Genomic DNA, 20,949 nt, shown 5'->3' with positions numbered 1-20,949 from the left:
TCTTTCTGTGATTGTTTTCTTTTTCTTTCTTATTTTCTGTATTTTATTTTTCATATGTTATCTTCTATAGCAAAGAGCTACTTTTATTGGAATAAGCATGCAGTCACAGATACTTACAATACTTTCCACTATTTACAGCTTTTAAAAATAAAATTATCCATCTCTGATATTATTTACCTCTGCTAAGAGGTAAAGTCCTCTTAGCACATCTAATCAAAAAATAACTCTTTAAGAATGGACTTTACTATAAAGTGAGTGTTCATATACACCTGAAAATGAGATATAAGTTTAAAATCTAGAGTACATTAAGGAAAAATAATAAATTAATCTTTTATATGTCTTAATGCTCCCCAAGTTCACTGCAAGTATGAACTATATAAAAGCAAGAAATTTTGACTTTATTTTAGAACTTGATTAATTAATATACATTTAATGGCTGATACATGATGGCTTCTAATAAAATAGTCTAAATGCTTGAGAGTCTAAACAACACTCAAGACAGTCACAGAGAAGAAATACATTATCATCTCAGCAGTACCGGAAAAGCAGTTACATAATCATTAGGCAAAAACTGTTTTCAAATTTAGTTTAAAAAACTTTAATAAAATCATCAAGGTAGATTAAAAATGTTTAGATCGACTAGTTACACGATATTTATTTTCTGTTAATTTGCATCTAATTTCGGAAACCTCTTTAACGAATCTAACACAACCAGTATGCTATTGTTGAAATTTCAAACTTTAGTTACTAAAAATACAGAGGTAATATAATAGGTGTTTTTGGCATCTGAAATGAACTTCACTTACATTTTATATTTTACAGAACATTTATAAAAGGTAAGATAACTTATTTAGTAAGATAAAATTTTATATTTAAACTGTATGTCAAGTGTGTTTTCAAAGTGGTACAGATGCTGTAAAAAAACCGACCGTGACAATGACTGCATACATGTGGTTATCTGCTAAAACCAAATGAATTGTAAATACTAAAAGACCAAACTATATGGTATAAAAATTATGGCTCAATAAAGCTGCTTTTTAAAAAGGTGGATTAGGCTCCTTGGGGGAATCAATCCACCAAAGATTCATGGCTTAATATCAAAAATAGTGTTGACTAAATATCAAAAAAAGTGTTCCTGATTCTTTTTTGTGGGAAGGGATAAAAACCAATTTTTAAACAAACATGTGAGCCCCCATTTCTTAAATGAGTAGCACAATACAGCTAGCCTTACCAGACTGGCTGGTAGTCCATCATTGCCTGCATTCTCCCTGCATTTCCTGTCTCTCCTGGACATCATATAACTTCTAGAGTCTGAGAAAATGTTTTTTCAAATGTAAGCAGAGGCTAGTGCTAACAATCAGTAAGGCCTATTCCTACTCTTAACATTCAAGAGATCTAACCAAAAAGGAAACAAACAATAGGATATTCCAGGTGTTGCTATGAAAACACTTAACCAGTGCTGTTTCAATTGCAAGAATAAAGTCTACCACACAGAAACTGTCAATCCTAATAACTAATTAAGATTTGTAACACTAGACAATCTCTCAGATAAAGCAGTTCACAGAAAAATGTTTTCCATATCTAATACAGTGAAAAGATAAAACCACAGTGTTTTATCTTTTGGCCAAAAGGAACAGTTACAGTTTACAGTTCCCAGTAAGACCAACACAAAAAGCCGCTGATTTCTGCATTGGGACTGGCTAGACAGTGTATGCCATCAACAGGGCAAGCAGAAGCAAAGTGGGGCACTGCCCCACAAAGGAAGTCCAAAGTGCCCAAGGACCTCCCTCCTTCAGCCAAGGGGAAGCTGTGAGGGACTACAAAGGGAAGCACACCAGATACTGACACCGGACACTACACTATTGCCAGAGTTTTTGCCATCACAGATCAGGAGATTCCCTCCTGTGCCTATACTACCAGGGCCTTGAGTTTCAAGCACAGAACTGAGAGGCTGTTTGGGCAGACACCGAGTTAGTTGCAGGAGTTTTCTTTGTACCCCAGTGGTGCTCAAAATTTTAGTGAAACAGAACCGTTCACTCCCCTGGAAAAGGAGCTGAAGACAAGGAGCCAAGTGGTCTCACTCACCGACAACCAGCAAACTAAGAACTGCTGACTTGAAATTCTCACTGCCAGCACCAGCAGACTGAAGACAACCTGGGTTGATCAACCTTGGTACTGGGCAGGATATCTGCCATTACTGTTGCTTAAGTAGATGGTTTTCCCTCGACAGTGCTAAGAAGGCCAGGCTGTTTGGAGTCAGTGGAACTCACCACAGCACAGCAAAGAGGCTGGGGCCAGACTACCTTTCAAGATTCCTCCTCGTTAGCAGGCCATCTCCGAAAGAAAGGTAGCTGGCCCAGTCAGGGGCTTTCAGATAAAACTCACGTCTCCTTGCAACAGAGCACCTGGAAGGGAAGGGGCACCTGTGGGCACAGCTTCAGTGGGCTTAAACTTTCCTGCCTGACAGCTCTGAAGAGAGCAGCTGATCCTGACAAGGAGGATTCTCCCAGCACAACGCTTAAGCACTGCTATGGGACAGTGGGTCCTCAAGTGGATCCTTGACACCCATGCCTCCTGATTGGGAGAGACCTCCCAACCGGGGTCAAAAGACCCCTAATACAGGAGAGATCTAGCCGCCATAAGGCTGGTGTCCCTCTGGGATGAAGGCGGTAATCTTTGCTATTCTGCGGCCTCCACTTGATGATACACAGGCAAACAAGGTCTGGAGTGAACCTCCAGCAAACTGCAGCAGACCTGAAGATGGACTTGACTGTTAAAAGAAAAACTAACACAGAAAGCAACAACATCAACAAAAAGGACTGCCACACAAAATCCCCATTCAAAGGTCATCAGTCTCAAAGATCAAGGGTAGATAAATCCATGAAGATGAGGAAACACCAATAGGAAAATGCTGAAAATTCCAAAACCAGAATACTGCTTCTCTCCAGTCACAACTTTTCTCCAGCAAGGGCACAAAACTGGACAGAGAATGAAACTGATGAACTGACAGAGTAGGATTTGAAAGGTAGGTAGTAACAAACTCATCTAAGCTAAAGGAGCATATTCTAACCCAATGCAAGGAAGCTAAGAACCTTTATTGATAAAGGGTTACAGGAAATGCTAACTAGAATAACCAGTTTAGAGAAGAATATGAATGACTTGATGAAGCTCAAAAACACAGCACGAGGACTTTGTGAAGCATACAAAAGTATTGTGTCAATAGCTGAATCGATCACCTGGAAGAAGGATTTCAGAGATTGAACATCAACTTGCTGAAATAAGGAGTGAAGACAAGATTAGAGAAAAAAAACAATGAAAAAAAAATGAATGAAATGTGGGACTATGTGAAAAGAAACGTGGGACTATGTGAAAAGACCAAAGTACAATTGACTTGGTATACCTAAAAGGAACCAAGTTGGAAAATGCACTTCTGGATAATATCCTGAACTTTCCCAATCTAGCAAGACAGGCCAGTATTCAAATTCAGGAAATACACAGAATGTCACTAACATGCTCCTGGAGAAGAGCAACCCCAAGACATATAATTGTCAGATTCTCCAAGGCTGAAATGAAGGAAAATTGTTAAGAGCAGCCAGAGAGAAAGAGCAAGTTTCTACAAAGAAAGCAGGTCAGTCTCACAGTGGATCTCTCTGCAGAAACCCTTTAACCAGAAGAAGAGAGTAGGGGGGCTAATCTTCAACATTCTTAAACAAAAGAACTTTCAACTCAGAATTTTATAACAGCCAAACTAACCTTCATAAGTGAAGGAGAATTAAAACCCTTTCCAGACAAGCAAATGCTGAAGGATTTTGTCACCACAAGGCCAACCTTGTAAGAGCTCCTAAAGGAAGCACTAAATATGCAAAGGTAAAACTTGTACCAGACACTCCAAAAACACCCAAAAATATAAAGGCCAATGACATTATGAAAAAAACTCCCATCAACTAATGTGCAAAATAAGCAGTTAACATCATAATAACATGATCAACTCTACACATAACAATATAATCTTAAATGTAAATAAGCTAATGCCCCAATTAAAAGACACAGACTGGCAGATTGGATAGAGTCAAGCCCCATCAGTGTGCTATATTCAGGAGAAATATCTCATGTGCAAAGACACACACAGGCTCAAAATAAAATGATGGCGGAATATTTATCATGCAAATGGAAAGAAACAAAATAAATAAATAAATAAATATAATAAAATAAAGCAGACGTTGCAATGCTAGTCTCTGGTCAAATACATTTTAAACCAACAAAGACAGAAAAAGACAAAGATGGCCATGTTATAACATAATGGTAACAGATTAAAGCAAAAAGAGCTAACTATCCTAAAAATGCATGAGCACACAGATTCATAAAGCAACTTCTTAGAGACCTAAAAGAGACTGAGATTACCACACAATAATAGTGGGAGAAATTAACACCCCACTGTCAACATTAGACAGAACAATGAGACAGAAAATTAACAAGGATATCCAGAACTTGAACTCAGCTCTGGACTACATGGATCTAACAGACATCTACAGCACACTCCACGCCAAAACTACAAAATGTACATTATTTTCAATACCACATCACACTTATTCTAAAACTGACCACATAATTGGAAGTAAAATACTCCTTAGCAAATTCAAAAGAACAGAAAGAGTAACGAAGTCTCTCAGACCACAGTACAATCAACCACACAACTACTTTGAAATTGAACAACATGCTCCTGCTCTTGAACAACTACTAGGTAAACAACGAAATAAAGGCCAAAATAAGTAAGTTCTTTGAAACCAATGAGAAGAAAGAGACAATGTACCAGAATCTTTGGGACACAGCTAAAGCAGTGTTAACAAGAAAATTATAGCACTAAGTGTCACATGAGAAAGCGGGAAAAATCTAAAATTGACAACCTAACTTATTAAATTAAATTAAAAAAACTACAGAAGCAAACAATTCAAAATCTAGCAGAAGACAAGAAATAACTAAGATCAGAGCAGAACCGAAAGAGACAGAGACATAAAAAAACTCATCAAAAAAATTTAGTCCAGGAGCTGGTATTTTGAGAAGATTAACAAAATAGAAAACCTGCTAGAACAATAAAGAAGAAATGAGAGAAGAATTAAATAGACAAATAAAAAATGACATAAAGGATATCACCACTGATCCCACAGAAATACACACGACTATCAGAACACTATAAATACACCTATGCAAATAAACTAGAAATGGTTAAATCCTGGAAATATACAGTCTCCTAAGACTAAACCTGCAAGAACACAAGTCCCTAAATAGACCAGTAACAAGTTTGGAAACTGAGGCAGTAAAAAATAACCTACCAATTTAAAAAGCCAAGAGTCAGACAAATTCATAGTTGAATTCTATCAGATTTGCAAAGAAGAGGTGCTACCATCCCTTCTGCAATTATTCCAAATAATAGAAAAACAAAGACTTTTCCCTAACTCATTTTATAAGGCCAGAATCATCCTGATACCAAAACCTGGCAGAGACACGCACACACACACACACACACACACACACACACACACACACATACACACACACACACACAAATTAGGCCAACATCCCTGATGAATATCAATGTGAAAATCCTCAATGAAATATTGGCAAACTGAATCCAGCAGCACACTGAAAAGTTTATCCACCACGATCAAGTGATTCATCCCTGGGATGCAAGTCTGCTTCAATATACACAAATCAATAAACATAATCCATTACATAAACAGAGCCAATAATAAAAGTCACATGATTATCTCAAAAGATGCAGAAAAGGCCTTTGATAAAATTCTCTTCATGCTAAAAACTCCCAATAAACTATGTATTGAAGGAATGTGTCTCAAAATAATAAGAGATACTTTTGACAGACCCATAGACAATATCAGACTAAGTGCACAACTGGAAGCATCCCCTTTGAAAATCTGCTGAAGACAAAAATACTCTCTCTTATCACTGCTATTCAGCATAGTATTGGACGTTCTGGCCAGGGCAATCAAGGAAGAGAAAAAAATAAAGGTTTTCAAACAGGAAGAGAGGAAGTCAGATTGTCTCTGCAGATGACACTATTGCATACTTAGAAAACTCCATCATCTCAGCTCCAAAACTGCTTAAGCTAATAAACAGCTTCAGGAAAGTCTCAGAACACAAAAGTCAATGTGTAAAAACCACAAGGATTTCTGTATTTCAATAATAGACAAAAAAGAGAGTCAAATCATGAGTGACAGATGCTATAAAGAGAATAAAATACCTAGAAATAAAAACTTTTACAAGGGATGTGAAGGACCTTTTCAAGGAGAACTGCAAGCCACTGTTCAAGGAAGTAAGATGACACAAACAAATGAAAAAACACTTCATGCTCATGGACAGGAAGAATCAATATTGTGAAAATGGCCATACTGCATAGTAATTTATGGATTTAATGCTATTTCCATTAAGCTACTACTGACTTTGTCTTCAAAGAATTTTTTTTTTAACTATTTTAAATTTCATATGGAACCAAAAAAAAAGGGCCCATATAGCCAAGACAATCCTAAACAAAAAGAACAAAGCTGGAGGCCTCATGCTACCTAAGTATACTACAAGGTTACAGTACCAAAAGCAGCATGGTGCTGGAACCAAAACAGATATATAGATGAATGGAACAGAATAGAAGCCTGAGAAATAATACCACACATCTATAACCATCTGATCTTTGAGAAACCTGAGAAAAACAAGCTATCGGGAAAAGATTCCCTGTTTAATAAATGGTGTTGGGAAAACTAACTATATGCAGTAAACTGACACTGGATCCCTTTCTTATAGAAAAATTAACTCAAGATGGCTTAAAACTTAAATGTAAAATCTAAAGCCATAAAAAACACAGTAGAAAACCTAGGTAATACCACTGCGTACACAGGCACAAAGCCTTCATGACTAAAACCCGAAAAGCAATGGCAACAAAAGCCAAAATTGACAAATGGGATCTAATTAAACTAAAGGGCTTTTGCACAGTGAAAGAAACTATCATCAGAGTGAACAGGCAACCTATAGAATGGGAAAAAATTTTTGCAATCTTTCTATCTCACAAAGGTCTAATATCCAGAAACTACAACAAACTTACACAAATTTACTAGAAAAAAATTTACTAGAAAAAACAATGTCCCATCAAGAAGACACTTAGGCAGCCAACAAACATGAAAAACTTCTCATCACTGGTCTTCAGAGAAATGCAAATCAAAACCACAATGAGATACTGTCTCATACCAGTTAGAATACGATCATTAAAAAATCAGGAACAACTGATACTGGCAAGGCTGTGGAGAAAAAGGAACACTTTTACACTGCTGATGGGATTGTCAATTAGTTCAACCATTGTGGAAGACGGTGGCAACTCCTCAAGGTGCTAGAACCAGAAATACTATTTGACCTGGCAATCTCATTATTGGGTATATACGCAAAAGATTATAAATCATTCTATTATGAAGACACATACACAAGTATGTTTATTGCAGCACTATTCCCAATAGACAAGACTGGGAACCAAATCAAATGCCCATCAATGATAGACTGGATAACGATAATGTGCTACATATACATTATGCAATAGTGTGCAGCCATTAAAAAAAAAAAAAAAAAAAAGCAGTTCGTGTCCTTTGCAGAGACGTGGATGAAACTGGAAGCCATCATTCTCAGCAAACTAACACAGGAACAGAAAACAAATACCAAATCTTCTCACTCATAAGTGAGAAATGAACAATGAGAACACATGGACACAGGGAGGGAAACATTATACATCAGGGCCTGTTGATGGGTAGCGGGCAATGGGAAGGAGAGCGTTAGATAAATACGAAACATATGCAGGACTTAAATCCTAGATGATGGGTTGATAGATACAGCAAACTACCATGGCACATGTGTACCTATGTAACAAACCTGCACACTCTGCGCATGTATCCCAGAAATTAAAAGTAAAATAAAGAAAAAAAAAGATAAAATCACAACTTTCAAACATAGTAATTTCAAATATAAATTTCCTTATGAAACTTGGTTTCATACGAGTCACTGCATAATATTTTGCACATTATGATTCTTAAGAGATCAAATCACATTTTATAGTCTTCTGATCCGGTCAGTAGCTGAGCATTTTCATTTTGTGATGACCATTCCCACACTAACCTGCATGCTTTCAGAACTTCTGCTGAACTGGGGCATATCGACACAGACATCGACGGTATGATCTGAGAAGTAGATCTGTGGCTAACTAAAGGTGGGTCTACTTTTGTAGAACTCTGTGAGTTCTCCAGCCCGTCTCCATTAACTGCATGTAATCCACTGTGAGAACTGTTAAGGGTGGTAACACTGTGTATACTTGTCTGCTCAGTGGACTTAGGAGAGGGTGTTGCTGTGGAAATGGCTGAAGAGGGTGAAGAGGCAACAGAATAATCAATCTTTGTATGAACGGCTGGGTGAATATTATTGACTTTGTCACAGGTTCCAGGACCCGTATTGTCACTCGTTTTTCCAATCAACAAGGCAGAAAGCTGAGGATTGTCTGAAATTAATAAATTTGATGAATCTCCATGCTTAGGACTGGAAACAACATCTGCTATCACATGAGGAACATGATTAGAAAGTCCCTTGACATCAGCAGAGCCATTTGATGTGTCTCCAGTATGCCTGCTTGTTTCAGGCACCAATGATCTATGTTTTGAAGGCTTGCTCTCTTTGGTAAAAATAATGCCTTGTTGTCCACCTGAGGTAGCAATATGAGAAGAGAGGTGACTGTCAGCGACCTTCTGTGGTGCTGAATTACTACACAAAGTTAGATGTTCGTTCTGCTTCTTAAAACCAGTGCTAGTTGCCTGGTGATACTGGGCAGACCCAGTGGAAAACAGAGGTTGTTCTTCATTAGTTCCTGACAAACACGAACTCTGACTTTTATGAAGCCCCTAAAAAAAAATTAATTTAAATTTAGTATCATGGAAACTCAAATGCATATACAGAATAGTCCTGAGGATTAAAATGTCAAAACCACCATAAATAAATTAAATTTTATGTAACATAATTTAAGTAAAATCTCAAAATTATTTAAAAGTTAAATCAACAAATTAAAGTGGTATTTGTAAAAGAAAATAATCTAACCTACCTGCTTAATTTGATTTACTAATAATGTAAACTACTATCTTCACATAAGGCTTTTTAAAGTTTAAACTGTTCAATTCTGACATACATTTTTTAGCTGAATAAAAGCCTATCTGAAAATTTAGATGTGGAAAACATTTATATGATCAATTAAAGCTAACATAAACAAAATAAACTGAATCACTGGTTTATGATTTTTTAAGTTTAATACCAAACTGTATTTATTATACTTCTAAGCATATTTAACACACAATGTACATTATTACCTTATATTAATTACACTTTAATACATGAGGTATATTTCAATTATAGTAAGCCATAGACTATGCAAAAAAAAAAAAAACCTCAATAAAACTAAAAAACTGAAATCAGACAAAGTATATTTTCTGAAAAAAATTACAATAAATATCAAAAACATAAAATCCTATAAATATTCAAATGTATGAAAAGTAAAACCGAATTCTAAATTTCCTAGAAGCCAATTTTAGAAATGACAAACTAGAGAATTTCATGACTTGATAAAAACAAAAGCATCCTGTATCAAATTGTAGTTTAACGCAATATGTAGGTTTTATGGTTTTGAACACTTACGTTATCAAAGAATATTCTAAGATAAAAAGATAAAATATCAATTTAAGATGTTGTAAAGAGAATATCAAACCAAAACTAAACACAAGAGAACAAATAACACATCTAAGAAGGAAAAAAAAAACTGAAATAGAAAACAGAAAACTAATGGAAAACATTTAAAAATATATAAAACTGGTCTTCAAAAGGACTGACAGCATTTTAAAAATCTTTACTTAAATATAACAATAAATAGAAACTTAGTAAGGTATAAACAAAAGATATTATACTGTCAGAGATCCTACAAACAGCATTTCAGGAAGAAATATACAAAATTTTCTTCCAGATATATAGCAGGACAGAGAACTAAGTCATTTTATAAAGCCAGGAATACTCTCATGCCAGCAAAAGCATATGAAAGATATTACTGAGGAAAAAAACACCTCCCTTGAATAGAGACAAGATCCTTAAGAACATACAAGCAGGTCAAACCCAGCAACATATAAGAATTATGCAACAAAGCAAATGAGGACTTTTCCCAGAAAGCAAGAAGGTTTACATGTGAAAATCAAGCAATGTAATACCATAATATGAGAATAGAGACAAATAACAAAAAAGATGGAGTTACATTTACCTATTTTCAAAATTCCTATAAAGTTATAGTGACAAAAGCTTTGCAGAATTGGTATAAGCAAAACTATACAGGAGTAGGGCAAAAGAGTCTATAAATGCATCCACATACAAATTGTAAATTAATTGTTGACACAGTGCCAAAGTGGGAAGAATAAGCGTTTTCTGCAAATTATGCTTGGATAATCAGATATCCTCAAACAAATTGGATAGTTTCACATAATATATAAAAATTAACTCAAAATGACTAAAATGAAACAGACTTACTAAATTCTATTATAAAATATGACACTTAATCGATTATAGAGGGTAATCTCCATAAGGTTACTTACGAATGTTAATCCTTTTTTATTTTTGAGACAGAGTGTCACTCTGCCATCTAGGCTAGAGTGCAGTGGTGTCATCTCAGCTCACTGCAACCTCCACCTCCCAGGTTTAAGTGATTCCTGTGCCTCAGCCTCCCAAGTAGCTAGGAATACAGGCACATGCCACCTTGTCCAGCTAATTTATTTTTATTTTTTAAGTAGAAACAGCTTTTCAGGGCCAGGCACAGTGGCTTATGCCTGAAATCCAGCCCTTTGGGATGCTGAGGCAGGCTGATTACCTGAGGTCACGAGTTCAACATGGCCAACATGGTGAAACCCCATCTGTACTAAAAATACAAAAATTAGCCAGGCAAGGTGGTGCATGCCTGTAGCCCCAGCTATTTAGGAGGCACATGCTGAAGAATTGCTTGAACCCAAAAGGCAGAGGTTACAGTGAGCTGAGATCATGCCACTACACTCCAGCCTGGGCAACAGAGTGAGACTCCACCTCAAAAACAAAAAATAAAAAAACACGGTTACATCATGTTGGCCACGCTTGTCTCAAACTCCTAATCTCAAGTAATCCACCTGCCTCAGCCTCCCAAAGTGCCATGAGTACAGGCATGAACCACTATGCATGGCCATAAATGTTAATACTATCTACAGAGCACGTTCATAGAACATCAAATCTGTGATAACATAACTGAGCTGCTTAGGCTACCCAATTCTGACACATAAAACTAACCATGTCAAAAAATGTTTTAAGGCAAATTTTGAGCTTACACTTCAAATACTATCAGCATGGACAGTTTCTGTTTTATACTGAATGATAGCTTTTTCTTTCTTGAAGCCATATTTATTGAATACCTGGTTTGGCCACATCTAACTTTTCCAGGCTCAAGGGGTAAAACAGTAAAAACACTCCAATTCCCTATTTTATCTAGCCTATTAAATAGATAAAAAGGGTATGAAATGATTGAGAATATACAATATTAGGTGATGTTTGATATTGACCTTACAGAAAAATGTATCGCAGGGTAGAGAATGCTGAAAACAATAAGAAGGAGTTACATTATGAACAGAAAGATAATGAAAAGCTGTTATATTTGATATTTTGATGTTTGATTAAACTTCTGCAGAAAAATCTGAGAGAATAATGAAGATACAGTCTACCCTTTCTATCTGTGAGTTCCCACACTGGTGAATTCATCCAATCATTAATAAAAACTATAAGAAAAAATATATGATGATATAATAATACAAATACTTATATTTGAAAGAATTTAATTTATTTTTGAGGAGCTAACTTTTCTATAATGATGAGGACATAGCTGTAACAGAAATCAAGAGGGAGTCAAAATGAAAACCTGGTAGATTGTACAAACTGCTTGTTTCACAGAAATTTGATAGCCCAGCACTCTTCAACCTTCATTTTAGAAGTATTATTAATGGCATATATTTCCTAATCATAGTGTCTTAACATGGCATATACTGATACATGCTACAATGCGGATAAGCTTTGAAAACACAATGTTAAATGAAAGAATTAGACACTAAAGGTCACATACTATATTATTTTGTGTCTAAACTGTCTGTAGTAGGTAAATCCATATAGATCGAAAACAGATTGATGGTTACCTAGGTTTAAGAGAAGGGAAGTGTTAGGAGGCTGAGGCAGGAGAATTGCCTGAGCCCAGGAGGCGGAGGTTGCGGTGAGCCGAGATCGCGCCACTGCACTCCAGCCTGGGTAACAAGAGCGAAACTCCGTCTCAAAAAAAAAAAAAAAGAGAAGGGAAGTGAATAGTTAACTTACTGTTGCCACCCAAAGTGAACATACAGGCAGACAGATTTACACCTTACCAGATTATTATAATTTACCGAAGCAGACGGCAATCAACAGAAACTGCTGCTTGAACCACTAAGAGAAAAACCTAAAATACAACTGAAAAACTGCTGGATGCTCAATGTTTTGACAGTTTGAAGTATCAGGGAGACCAAGTCTTATGGTGCCTCCACATCTTTGAGTTTTATCACCAGAAGCCCTTATACAACAAATACTAGAAAACACTCCTTTATGCTTCTAACAAGAAAAAAGACAAAGCAAACATTCTGAAATGTTTCCTAAGCATCTGTTCGTAAAAAGGTATGACTCAGGGAAATTATTTTACTATTTGGCCAGAGTCTAACACATCTAGAATTTTATTATAACCTAAACAACATGACAGACAGAAAATACTCAATGCCAACCCTCTCAAGCCTTCTTGTGTTTCTAATGGGGAATAAAAAGCTGACCAGCACTTGTGAACTAATCAGTCTAGAGGTAAAGAATCATTAAAAGATTGAGAACTAATAAAGAACATTTCTTTTCCACACTATCACCTTATCAATACAAGACCTGCAAAATAATGTGGGAATACAAATGAAAGAACCTCATGAGTCTGATCTTATACAAGCAGTCATCTCTAGGAAAAATACGTCAACAGAGAAAACAAACCAAAAACACCAGATAAAATTGTAGCCTCTTGCATTAAAAGCCTTGGTAAACAGTAAACACTGGCTCATAGTGTAATTAACAGAAAATTCAAAAAGAAAGCCTATTTATCTCACATCCTTTTAGTCACTCTAAGGTTTAGGTGGTTTTTGTTTTTTGTTTTGTTTTGTTTTGTTTTGTTTTGTTTTGATTACAAGAAGCACAGAATAATGATCAGAAATAGACACTGGAATTATCAAACTGAGAATTTAAAGTATCTTAAGAAACCTAAAGGTAGGCTGAAAACAGCCAGTAAAAGAATCAGAAAGCTGGAAGACATGTACACAAAAATTTTCCAAACTAAAATGTGCGGAGGCAGGGGATAGGGGAAGTGGAATGAGAATGAAAAAGAAGACCAGAGTACAGATAAACTTCTGTATAAAAAGATACCAAAAAGTGCAACGAACATGAAATGGAAATACTAAAATGGAAATAAGAAACAGAAATATCTGAAGCCATAATGCCTGAGCATATTAAAAATTAAGGACAGAAACCAAAATACAGATCCAGCAAACTGGGAGAATATCCAACAGTATAAATATACCAAAAAAACCTACAATACTCATCTATATGTAAACTGTAAAAAAGGAAAGGCAATGAAAAAAAATCCTGAGAAAAATTAAGGTTAAAAAAAAAAAAAAAAACAACCTAACTTACCTATGGGGAAGCCAGGTTAAGAATGATACCTGACTTCTTTTGGGAACATATGCATTAAAGGACTATTTGTGCCCACCCTTACTGCCCAATTCCTATGTGAAAACTGAATCACCAGGCCTGGGTGTAGTGGCTCAGACCTGTAATCCCAGTACCTGGGGAGACCGAGGCATAAGGATCATGAGGTCAAGAGATCAAGACCATCCTGGCCAACATGGTGAAACTACACCTCTACTAAAAACACAAAAATTAGCTGGGTGTGGTGGCCTAAGCCTGTAATCCCAGGTACTTGGGAGGTGGAGACAGGAGAATTGCTTGAACCAGGGAGACAGAGGTTGCAGTGAGCTGACATCTCACCACGGCACTCTAACCTTGCTACTACTGGTGACAGGGTGAGACTTTGTTTCAAAAACAAAACACAAAACAAAAAAACAAAAAAACTGAATTACCAAGGTGAAGTTATTAGGAGGCAAGGCTTTTGGGTGGTGATAAAAGTCTTAAGGGGTACAGCACTCATGACTGCGATTAGTGTCTTTACAAAAGAAGCCTGAGAGAAACTCCTTGCCCATTTCACCATGTGAGAACACAGCAATAAAGTAACATCAATGAAGAATCTCACAAGACACCAAATATGCTAGCCCTTTACCTTGGATTTCTCAGTTTCCGGAACTGTGAGAAATAAATTTGTCACAATCACCTAGTCTATGGTATTTTGTTATAGTGGTCTGAATGAATTAAAACTCCATGCAAAAGAGAGAGTAGACAAATATGTTTCAAGTATCCAAAGAAAAACTCAACCTGGAATTTCTGCAAAATTACCATTCAAAAAATGAGAAAAAAAATTTTTTATCAAAGAAAAACTTGAGAGATATCTGTAACCAGAACACATGGTGAACAGGAGAAACCAAGAGATACAAGAAAAGAAATGGGAACTTTTGCACATTCGGTGTAGTTGTTCTACGTACCTAACGTAGCTATAAAAATAAAGTATATTAATAAAAATTAAAAATAAATTTCAATAAATTTGCATCTCTGTATCAAAACTTTTTTTTTTTTGTTTTGTTTTTTTTGTGAGACGGAGTTTCGCTCTTGTTACCCAGGCTGGAGTGCAATGGCGCGATCTCGGCTCACCGCAACCTCCGCCTCCTGGGTTCAGGCAATTCTCCTGCCTCAGCCTCCCGAGTAGCTGGGATTACAGGCACCTGCCACCATGCCCAGCTAATTTTTTGTATTTTTAGTAGAGACGGGGTTTCACCATGTTGACCAGGATGGTCTCGATCTCTTGACCTTGTGATCCACCCGCCTCAGCCTCCCAAAGTGCTGGGATTACAGGGTTAAGCCACCGCGCCCGGCTGTATCAAAACTTTAATAGTTCTACCATGCCGTCAGATAAAGCAGGTCTTTCACTAATGCCTCGTTTTTACTTTACCTCTTCATATTCTCTAGCAACTCCTTACCTGCCCTTTGTCCTTCCAAATTCCTTCAATTGTCTGAGTCTACAATGTGCTGTCCCTCCCAAGGCACTTGCTCATGTCACACTGTATCACAATTAATGGTCACTTAAATTTTACTAGTCCTTTTCTCCCACGAATAAATATAGAACAGCTTGCATAGTAGTGATGTTCTCCAGAGAATATGTGCAAATTATTGCTTGCAGACATTTTTTTAAAACATGGTCATTATGCCTTATTGAAATAGCAATGATATTTGGTGCAATTGTAACGTGATAATTGTTTTTGTCCTTTTCCTCTGATTTCCATACTATCTAATCTAATTTATGTGTACAGTAGCTTTACAATTAATAGCTACAAAAACCCCTCCTATTTGTAGGGGATATATTCCTAGACCTTCGGTGGATGCCTCAAACTGTAAATAGTCCTGAATTCTCACTATGTTTTTGTTTTTTAATCTGATCACTGAAAGATAGCAACTAATTGAATAAATCATAAGTAATGTATATAGCTTTGATATGCTGAAGAAAGAGATGAATTTACGTCCTGGTCAAATGGAGTGGAACAGGACAAGATTTCATGACACTACTTATGACTGACATGCAATTTAAAACTTATGTATTGCTTATTTCTGGAACTTTGCATTTAATATGGACTGCAGTTAGCCCCAGGTAACTGAAACCACACAGAAAGCAATATAACAAATTTACAATACTGTAAATAAACTTACTTGCACAGACTGAGTTACTCTGTAGTACAGGCATACCTCATTTTATTGTGCTTTATCACACTTTGAAGATATATATTTACTACCAATTAAAGGTTTGTGCTTTGCTTTATTGCACTTTGAAGATACTATATTTACTACCAATTAAAGGCAACCCTGAACATAACCAAGAAAGTCCATCTGTACCACTTTTCCAACATAATGTGTTTACTTTCCATCTCTGTAACTCTCTGAATTGTATTAATCCTTTTCATTATTGTATCACTGATTTGTCATCAATGATCTTTGATTTTATCATCGTCATGGTTTAGGGGCACCAAACACAGGACAGCAAACTTAACTAAGAAATGTTCTGTGTTCTAATTCCTCTACCATCTAGTACTTCTCCTATTTTTCTCCTTCTTGTCAGACCTCCCTATTCCCTAAATCACAAAAATATTCAATTAGGCCATCTAATAAACCCTACTATGTGGCCTTCAAGTATTTCAATGAAGAAGCGTTATATATGTCTCACTTCAGATTTGTCGATAACTCACAACTTTGAAAGAAATTCTACTATGGTATTTTTTTTTTAAAAAACAGTCTTACTCTGTCACCTAGACTGGAGTGCAGTGGTGCAGTCTCAGCTCATGTTAGCCTTGTCCTCCTGGGCTCAACCAAGCCTGTCAACTCGGCCTCCCAGTACCTGGGAACGCAGGCACACACCACCATGCCCTGCTAATTTCTGTAGTTTTGGTACAGACGGGCTCTTGCTATGTTGTCTGGGCTGGCCTCCAACTCCTGGACTCAAGCAGTCCTTCTGCCTTGGCCACCCAGAGTGTTGTAATTAAAGGCATGAGCCACTATACCAAGACACATCTCTCTCTTTAAATCCAAAGTTAGAAACAAAGTTAGTGAGGAAGCTATGACCAAAGCAAAGACAGCTGCAAATATAGGCCTCTTGCACCACTTAGCTGAGTTGTGAAAGCCAAAGAAACTAAAACTCTTATTCCTGAGGATATTCAAATGTTAAGAAAGCACAACAACCTTATTGCTGATATGAAGAAAGTTTTAATGGTCTGGATAAAAGCTCAAACCACTAACAACATTCCCTTTAGTCAAAGCCTAACACAGAAAAAGCCTCTAAATCTCTCCTTCAATTCTATGAATGCTGACCTTGGTGAAAAAGCAGCAGAAGAAAAGTCTGAAGCTAGCATAAGTTGGTTTATGAGGTTTAAGGAAAGAAACCATCTCTGCAAGTACAAGGTAAAGCAGCAAGTTAACTAGAAAACCTAACTAAGATCATTTATGAAGGTGGCTATACTAAACCATGGATTTTCAATGAAGATGGAACAGTCTTACAATAGAAGATGCCATTTAGGACTTTGCTAAATAGAGAGAAGTTAATGGCCGGTTTCAAGGCCTCAAAAGACAGGCAGATGCCCTTGTTAGGGGCTAAGAAGGCTCATGACTTTAACTGAAATGAGCAATGCTCATTTATCATTCTGAAAATCCTAGGGCCCTAAAAAGTTATGGTAAGTCCACTGAGCCTATGCTTTATAAATGGGATAACAAAGCCTGTATGATAGACCATTGCTCAATAGCATGGTTTACTGAGTATTTTAAGCCCATATTGATATCTAGTACTGAGAAAAAGAGATTCATTTCAATATACTTTTGCCCAGTGAATATGCATTTACTAATTCAAGAGCTCTGATAAATACAGAAAGAGATTAAATTTGTCTTTATGCCTAACACAGCATCTACTCTGCAGCTCATAAAGAAGTAATTTAATTTTGACTTTCACTTATTATTATTTAAGAAATGTACTTCATTTCATAAGGCTATATATAGCTAACACAGATAGTGACTCTTCTAATAAACTTAAGCATAGTAAACTGAAAACTTTTGGAAAAGGATTCATCATCATTCTACATGCCATTAAGAATTTTCATGATTCAAACGAGGTCAAAATGAATGTGGAAGAAGTTGATGCCAATCCCCATGGATGACTTTGAGTTCAAGATTTCAGTTAAGGAAGAAACTACAGATGTAGAAATGGCAAGGCAGTTTGAGCAGTGAAGCCTGAAAAAATGATTGAATTGCGCCAATCTCATGATAAAATTTGAATGAATCAGCAGTTGCTTTCTCATGGATGAGAAAACAAAGCAGCTTTCTGAGAGGAAATTTACTTCTGGGGAAATGCTGTCAAAACCATTGTGATAAAAACAAAAGATATGCAATATTACATAAACTTAGTTGATAAAGGCAGTGGTAAGGTTCAAGAGGATTAACTCCAACTTTGAGAAAAGTTCTATTACTGGTAAAATACCAAACAACATGGTATGCTACAAAGAAATCTTTTAAGAATAAAAGAGTCGGCTGGGTGCAGTGGCTCACACCTGTAATCCTAGCACTTTGGGAGGCTGAGGTGGGAGGATCACTTGAGGTCAGGAGTTTGAGCCTCACCTGATCAACATGGTGAAAACATGTGTCTACTAAAAATAGAAAAATTAAGGCCGGGCGCGGTGGCTCAAGCCTGTAATCCCAGCACTTTGGGAGCCCAAGGCGGGTGGATCACGAGGTCGAGAGATCAAGACCATCCTGGTCAACATGGTGAAACCCCGTCTCTACTAAAAATACAAAAAATTAGCTGGGTATGGTGGCACGTGCCTGTAATCCCAGCTACTCAGGAGGCTGAGGCAGGAGAATTGCTTGAACCCAGGAGGCGGAGGTTGCGGTGAGCCGAGATCGCGCCATTGCACTCCAGCCTGGGCAACAAGAGCGAAACTCCATCTACAAAAAAAAAAAAAAAAAAAAAAAAAGAAAAATTAGCCAGGCATGGTGGCACCGCACATAGTCCCAGATAAAGCTGAGGCAGGAGAAGCACTTGAACCTAGGAGGCAGAGGTTGCAGTGAGCCAAGATTGTCCCATTGTACAACCTGGGCAACATGTGGAGACTGTCTCAAAAAAAGGGAGGGAGAGAGGGAAGGGAAAAAGAGAGGGAGAGAGAGAAGGAAGGGGAGAAAGAGAGAAAGAAAGGAAGGGAGGGAAAGAGGGACGGAGGGAGAGAGGAGGAACAATAAGTAGGAAATATTGTTGTCTTAAGGGATCATAGCCATTCCATCAGCAACCACCACCCTGATCAATCAGCAGTCATCACCATAGAGGCAAGACCCTCTACCAGCAAAAAAACTATGACTTGGTTAATGATCACAGGTTTTCTTTTTCTAAACAATCAAATATTTTCAAATTAAGATGTATATGTTGTTTGCTTATACAAACTGACTGCAAACTGACATGATATAGTGCAAACATAACTTTTAGATGCACTAAAAAATATAAATAAATTAGTGTGACTGGTTTTATTATGATACTCACTTTCTTGCAGTTGTCTTGCACGGAACCTATAAGATGTCCAAGGTAGGCTTGTAATGTTCCTGGTACCACTTCAAAGTTTTATACTGTTATGAACCACTTAAATTACTTTTTAAAGATGAAGCCATTCTTTAAATTTCTATCTTTTCTTCTCAGAACGTAAAGAAACTAAATAAAGGTAAAGTGCTATATAAGAGCCAAGAAAGCAGCTAGTCTTTTTTTTTTTACCTGAGCAGAGTTAGAAAGCTGTTTTCTCCATGGCTCGTCAGTGCTGCTGTTCAGGTCTGTATGATTATGAGGTAGAATAAACGTATTTTGCTGCAGGTAAGGCACATTTCCATTACTTTCACTTCCTGCTATACAATTACTGCCTACCAAGATAGTGTCTGTACTTCCTAGAATTTTTGATGTGCCACAAGGAATACAACCTGCAGAAAAAGCTCCACTGGACAAAGATTTTTCAGTGCAAGCAGGGTGAACTCCAGGCTGAGAGACGCTAGATACTCGGGTCAGAGCAGCATGTGGTTGTCGATTAGAGATAGAGTTTGCAGACATTGATGAATCAGCTATTGCCACATTATGAATTCCAGTAGTTCGTACCTGAGCAACTCCTTTGTGTCTTACCTTCAAAAACAAAAAAGAAAAACTGCTGTGTGACTCTGAAAATGTATAGTTGACACATCTCTAATTTCATATAATATTTCATCTATTTAAAAAAATCCTTAAAAAAATGGGTTCACTTTAAAATAGGATTTCTGCACAAAGAAAGCTGTTTCAACATATAAAGAAACCACCGTTTATGAGCAGCTCTAAGAGCAAAGTAAAGCTAAAAATTATAAATAATGAGTCAAAAATATATAGGCATTTTTTTCTTTCATGAAATAGATTTCAAATTTTCATTCAAGTTAAATTTATGCTAAATCCTTCAAATCAAACAATCATTAAGGTATCACTACCACAATTTAGGATAATTTGTTAATTATTAAATAATAAAATAAGCTCTCAGAACACAAGCATGTAGATCACAAGTAAAATATTATGCAAATAAATAATAAAGTAATAAGTATTTGGTTAATTTGAGTGTATTTCCTTAAAAAAATTTTGTCCATTACTAATATATATGTAAAACTCAGATATATACATTCCATAAGATATAGACAGAAACTGAAAGTTAGCATTAATATCCTCTAAAATGATACTACAGCCAAGACATATAGTCAGCATGTTGGTGAGAAAAAATAAAAATATTATACATACTTGCTGCATTAAGACAAATTGACTTTCTAACTGTTCTAGCTGATGTTTCTGTGCCGGATTTAAATTATCTCTATTTGCACGCAGTTGTTCCAACCACTAGAATAGGAAGAGAATATAATCCAATTTAATCTAAAATTTAAGACAATATAAAGCAACTCCTAACTAAAAACACTACATAGATGGTACCTTTGCAGGAAGAATGATAGTGATTCTTAACTAATGTTAGTGAAGCTCAAAATACTTTAGCAAGTCTGAAAAAGGCAGTAAAATCTAAAACTCTGAGGAAAGCTGTTCCGTGTGGGTATAGTTAAATGTATTATGGCGAAATAAAACTTCAAAGA

The 20,949-nt window shown here is 36.5% G+C and overlaps 1 protein-coding gene across 1 annotated transcript in view; it reads right to left on the bottom strand.

Annotated features, from left to right (window-relative positions):
• LOC141583002 (histone demethylase UTY-like) overlaps positions 1-20,949 on the bottom strand; it is a 219,099-nt gene that overhangs the window by 71,308 nt on the left and 126,842 nt on the right. The window contains exons 16-18 of the mRNA XM_074392434.1: positions 20,609-20,704; positions 19,580-19,975; positions 8,164-8,936 (exon numbers count right to left, since the gene is read on the bottom strand). Coding sequence (XP_074248535.1) covers positions 8,164-8,936; positions 19,580-19,975; positions 20,609-20,704 — 1,265 coding nt within the window. The remainder of the gene's footprint in view (positions 1-8,163; positions 8,937-19,579; positions 19,976-20,608; positions 20,705-20,949) is intronic.

This window comes from Saimiri boliviensis, chromosome Y (assembly GCF_048565385.1).
Source record: "Saimiri boliviensis isolate mSaiBol1 chromosome Y, mSaiBol1.pri, whole genome shotgun sequence".
NCBI lineage: Eukaryota > Metazoa > Chordata > Mammalia > Primates > Cebidae > Saimiri > Saimiri boliviensis.
Note: the sequence above shows the minus strand (reverse complement) of the source record. Positions and strands in the feature narration are given on the sequence as shown.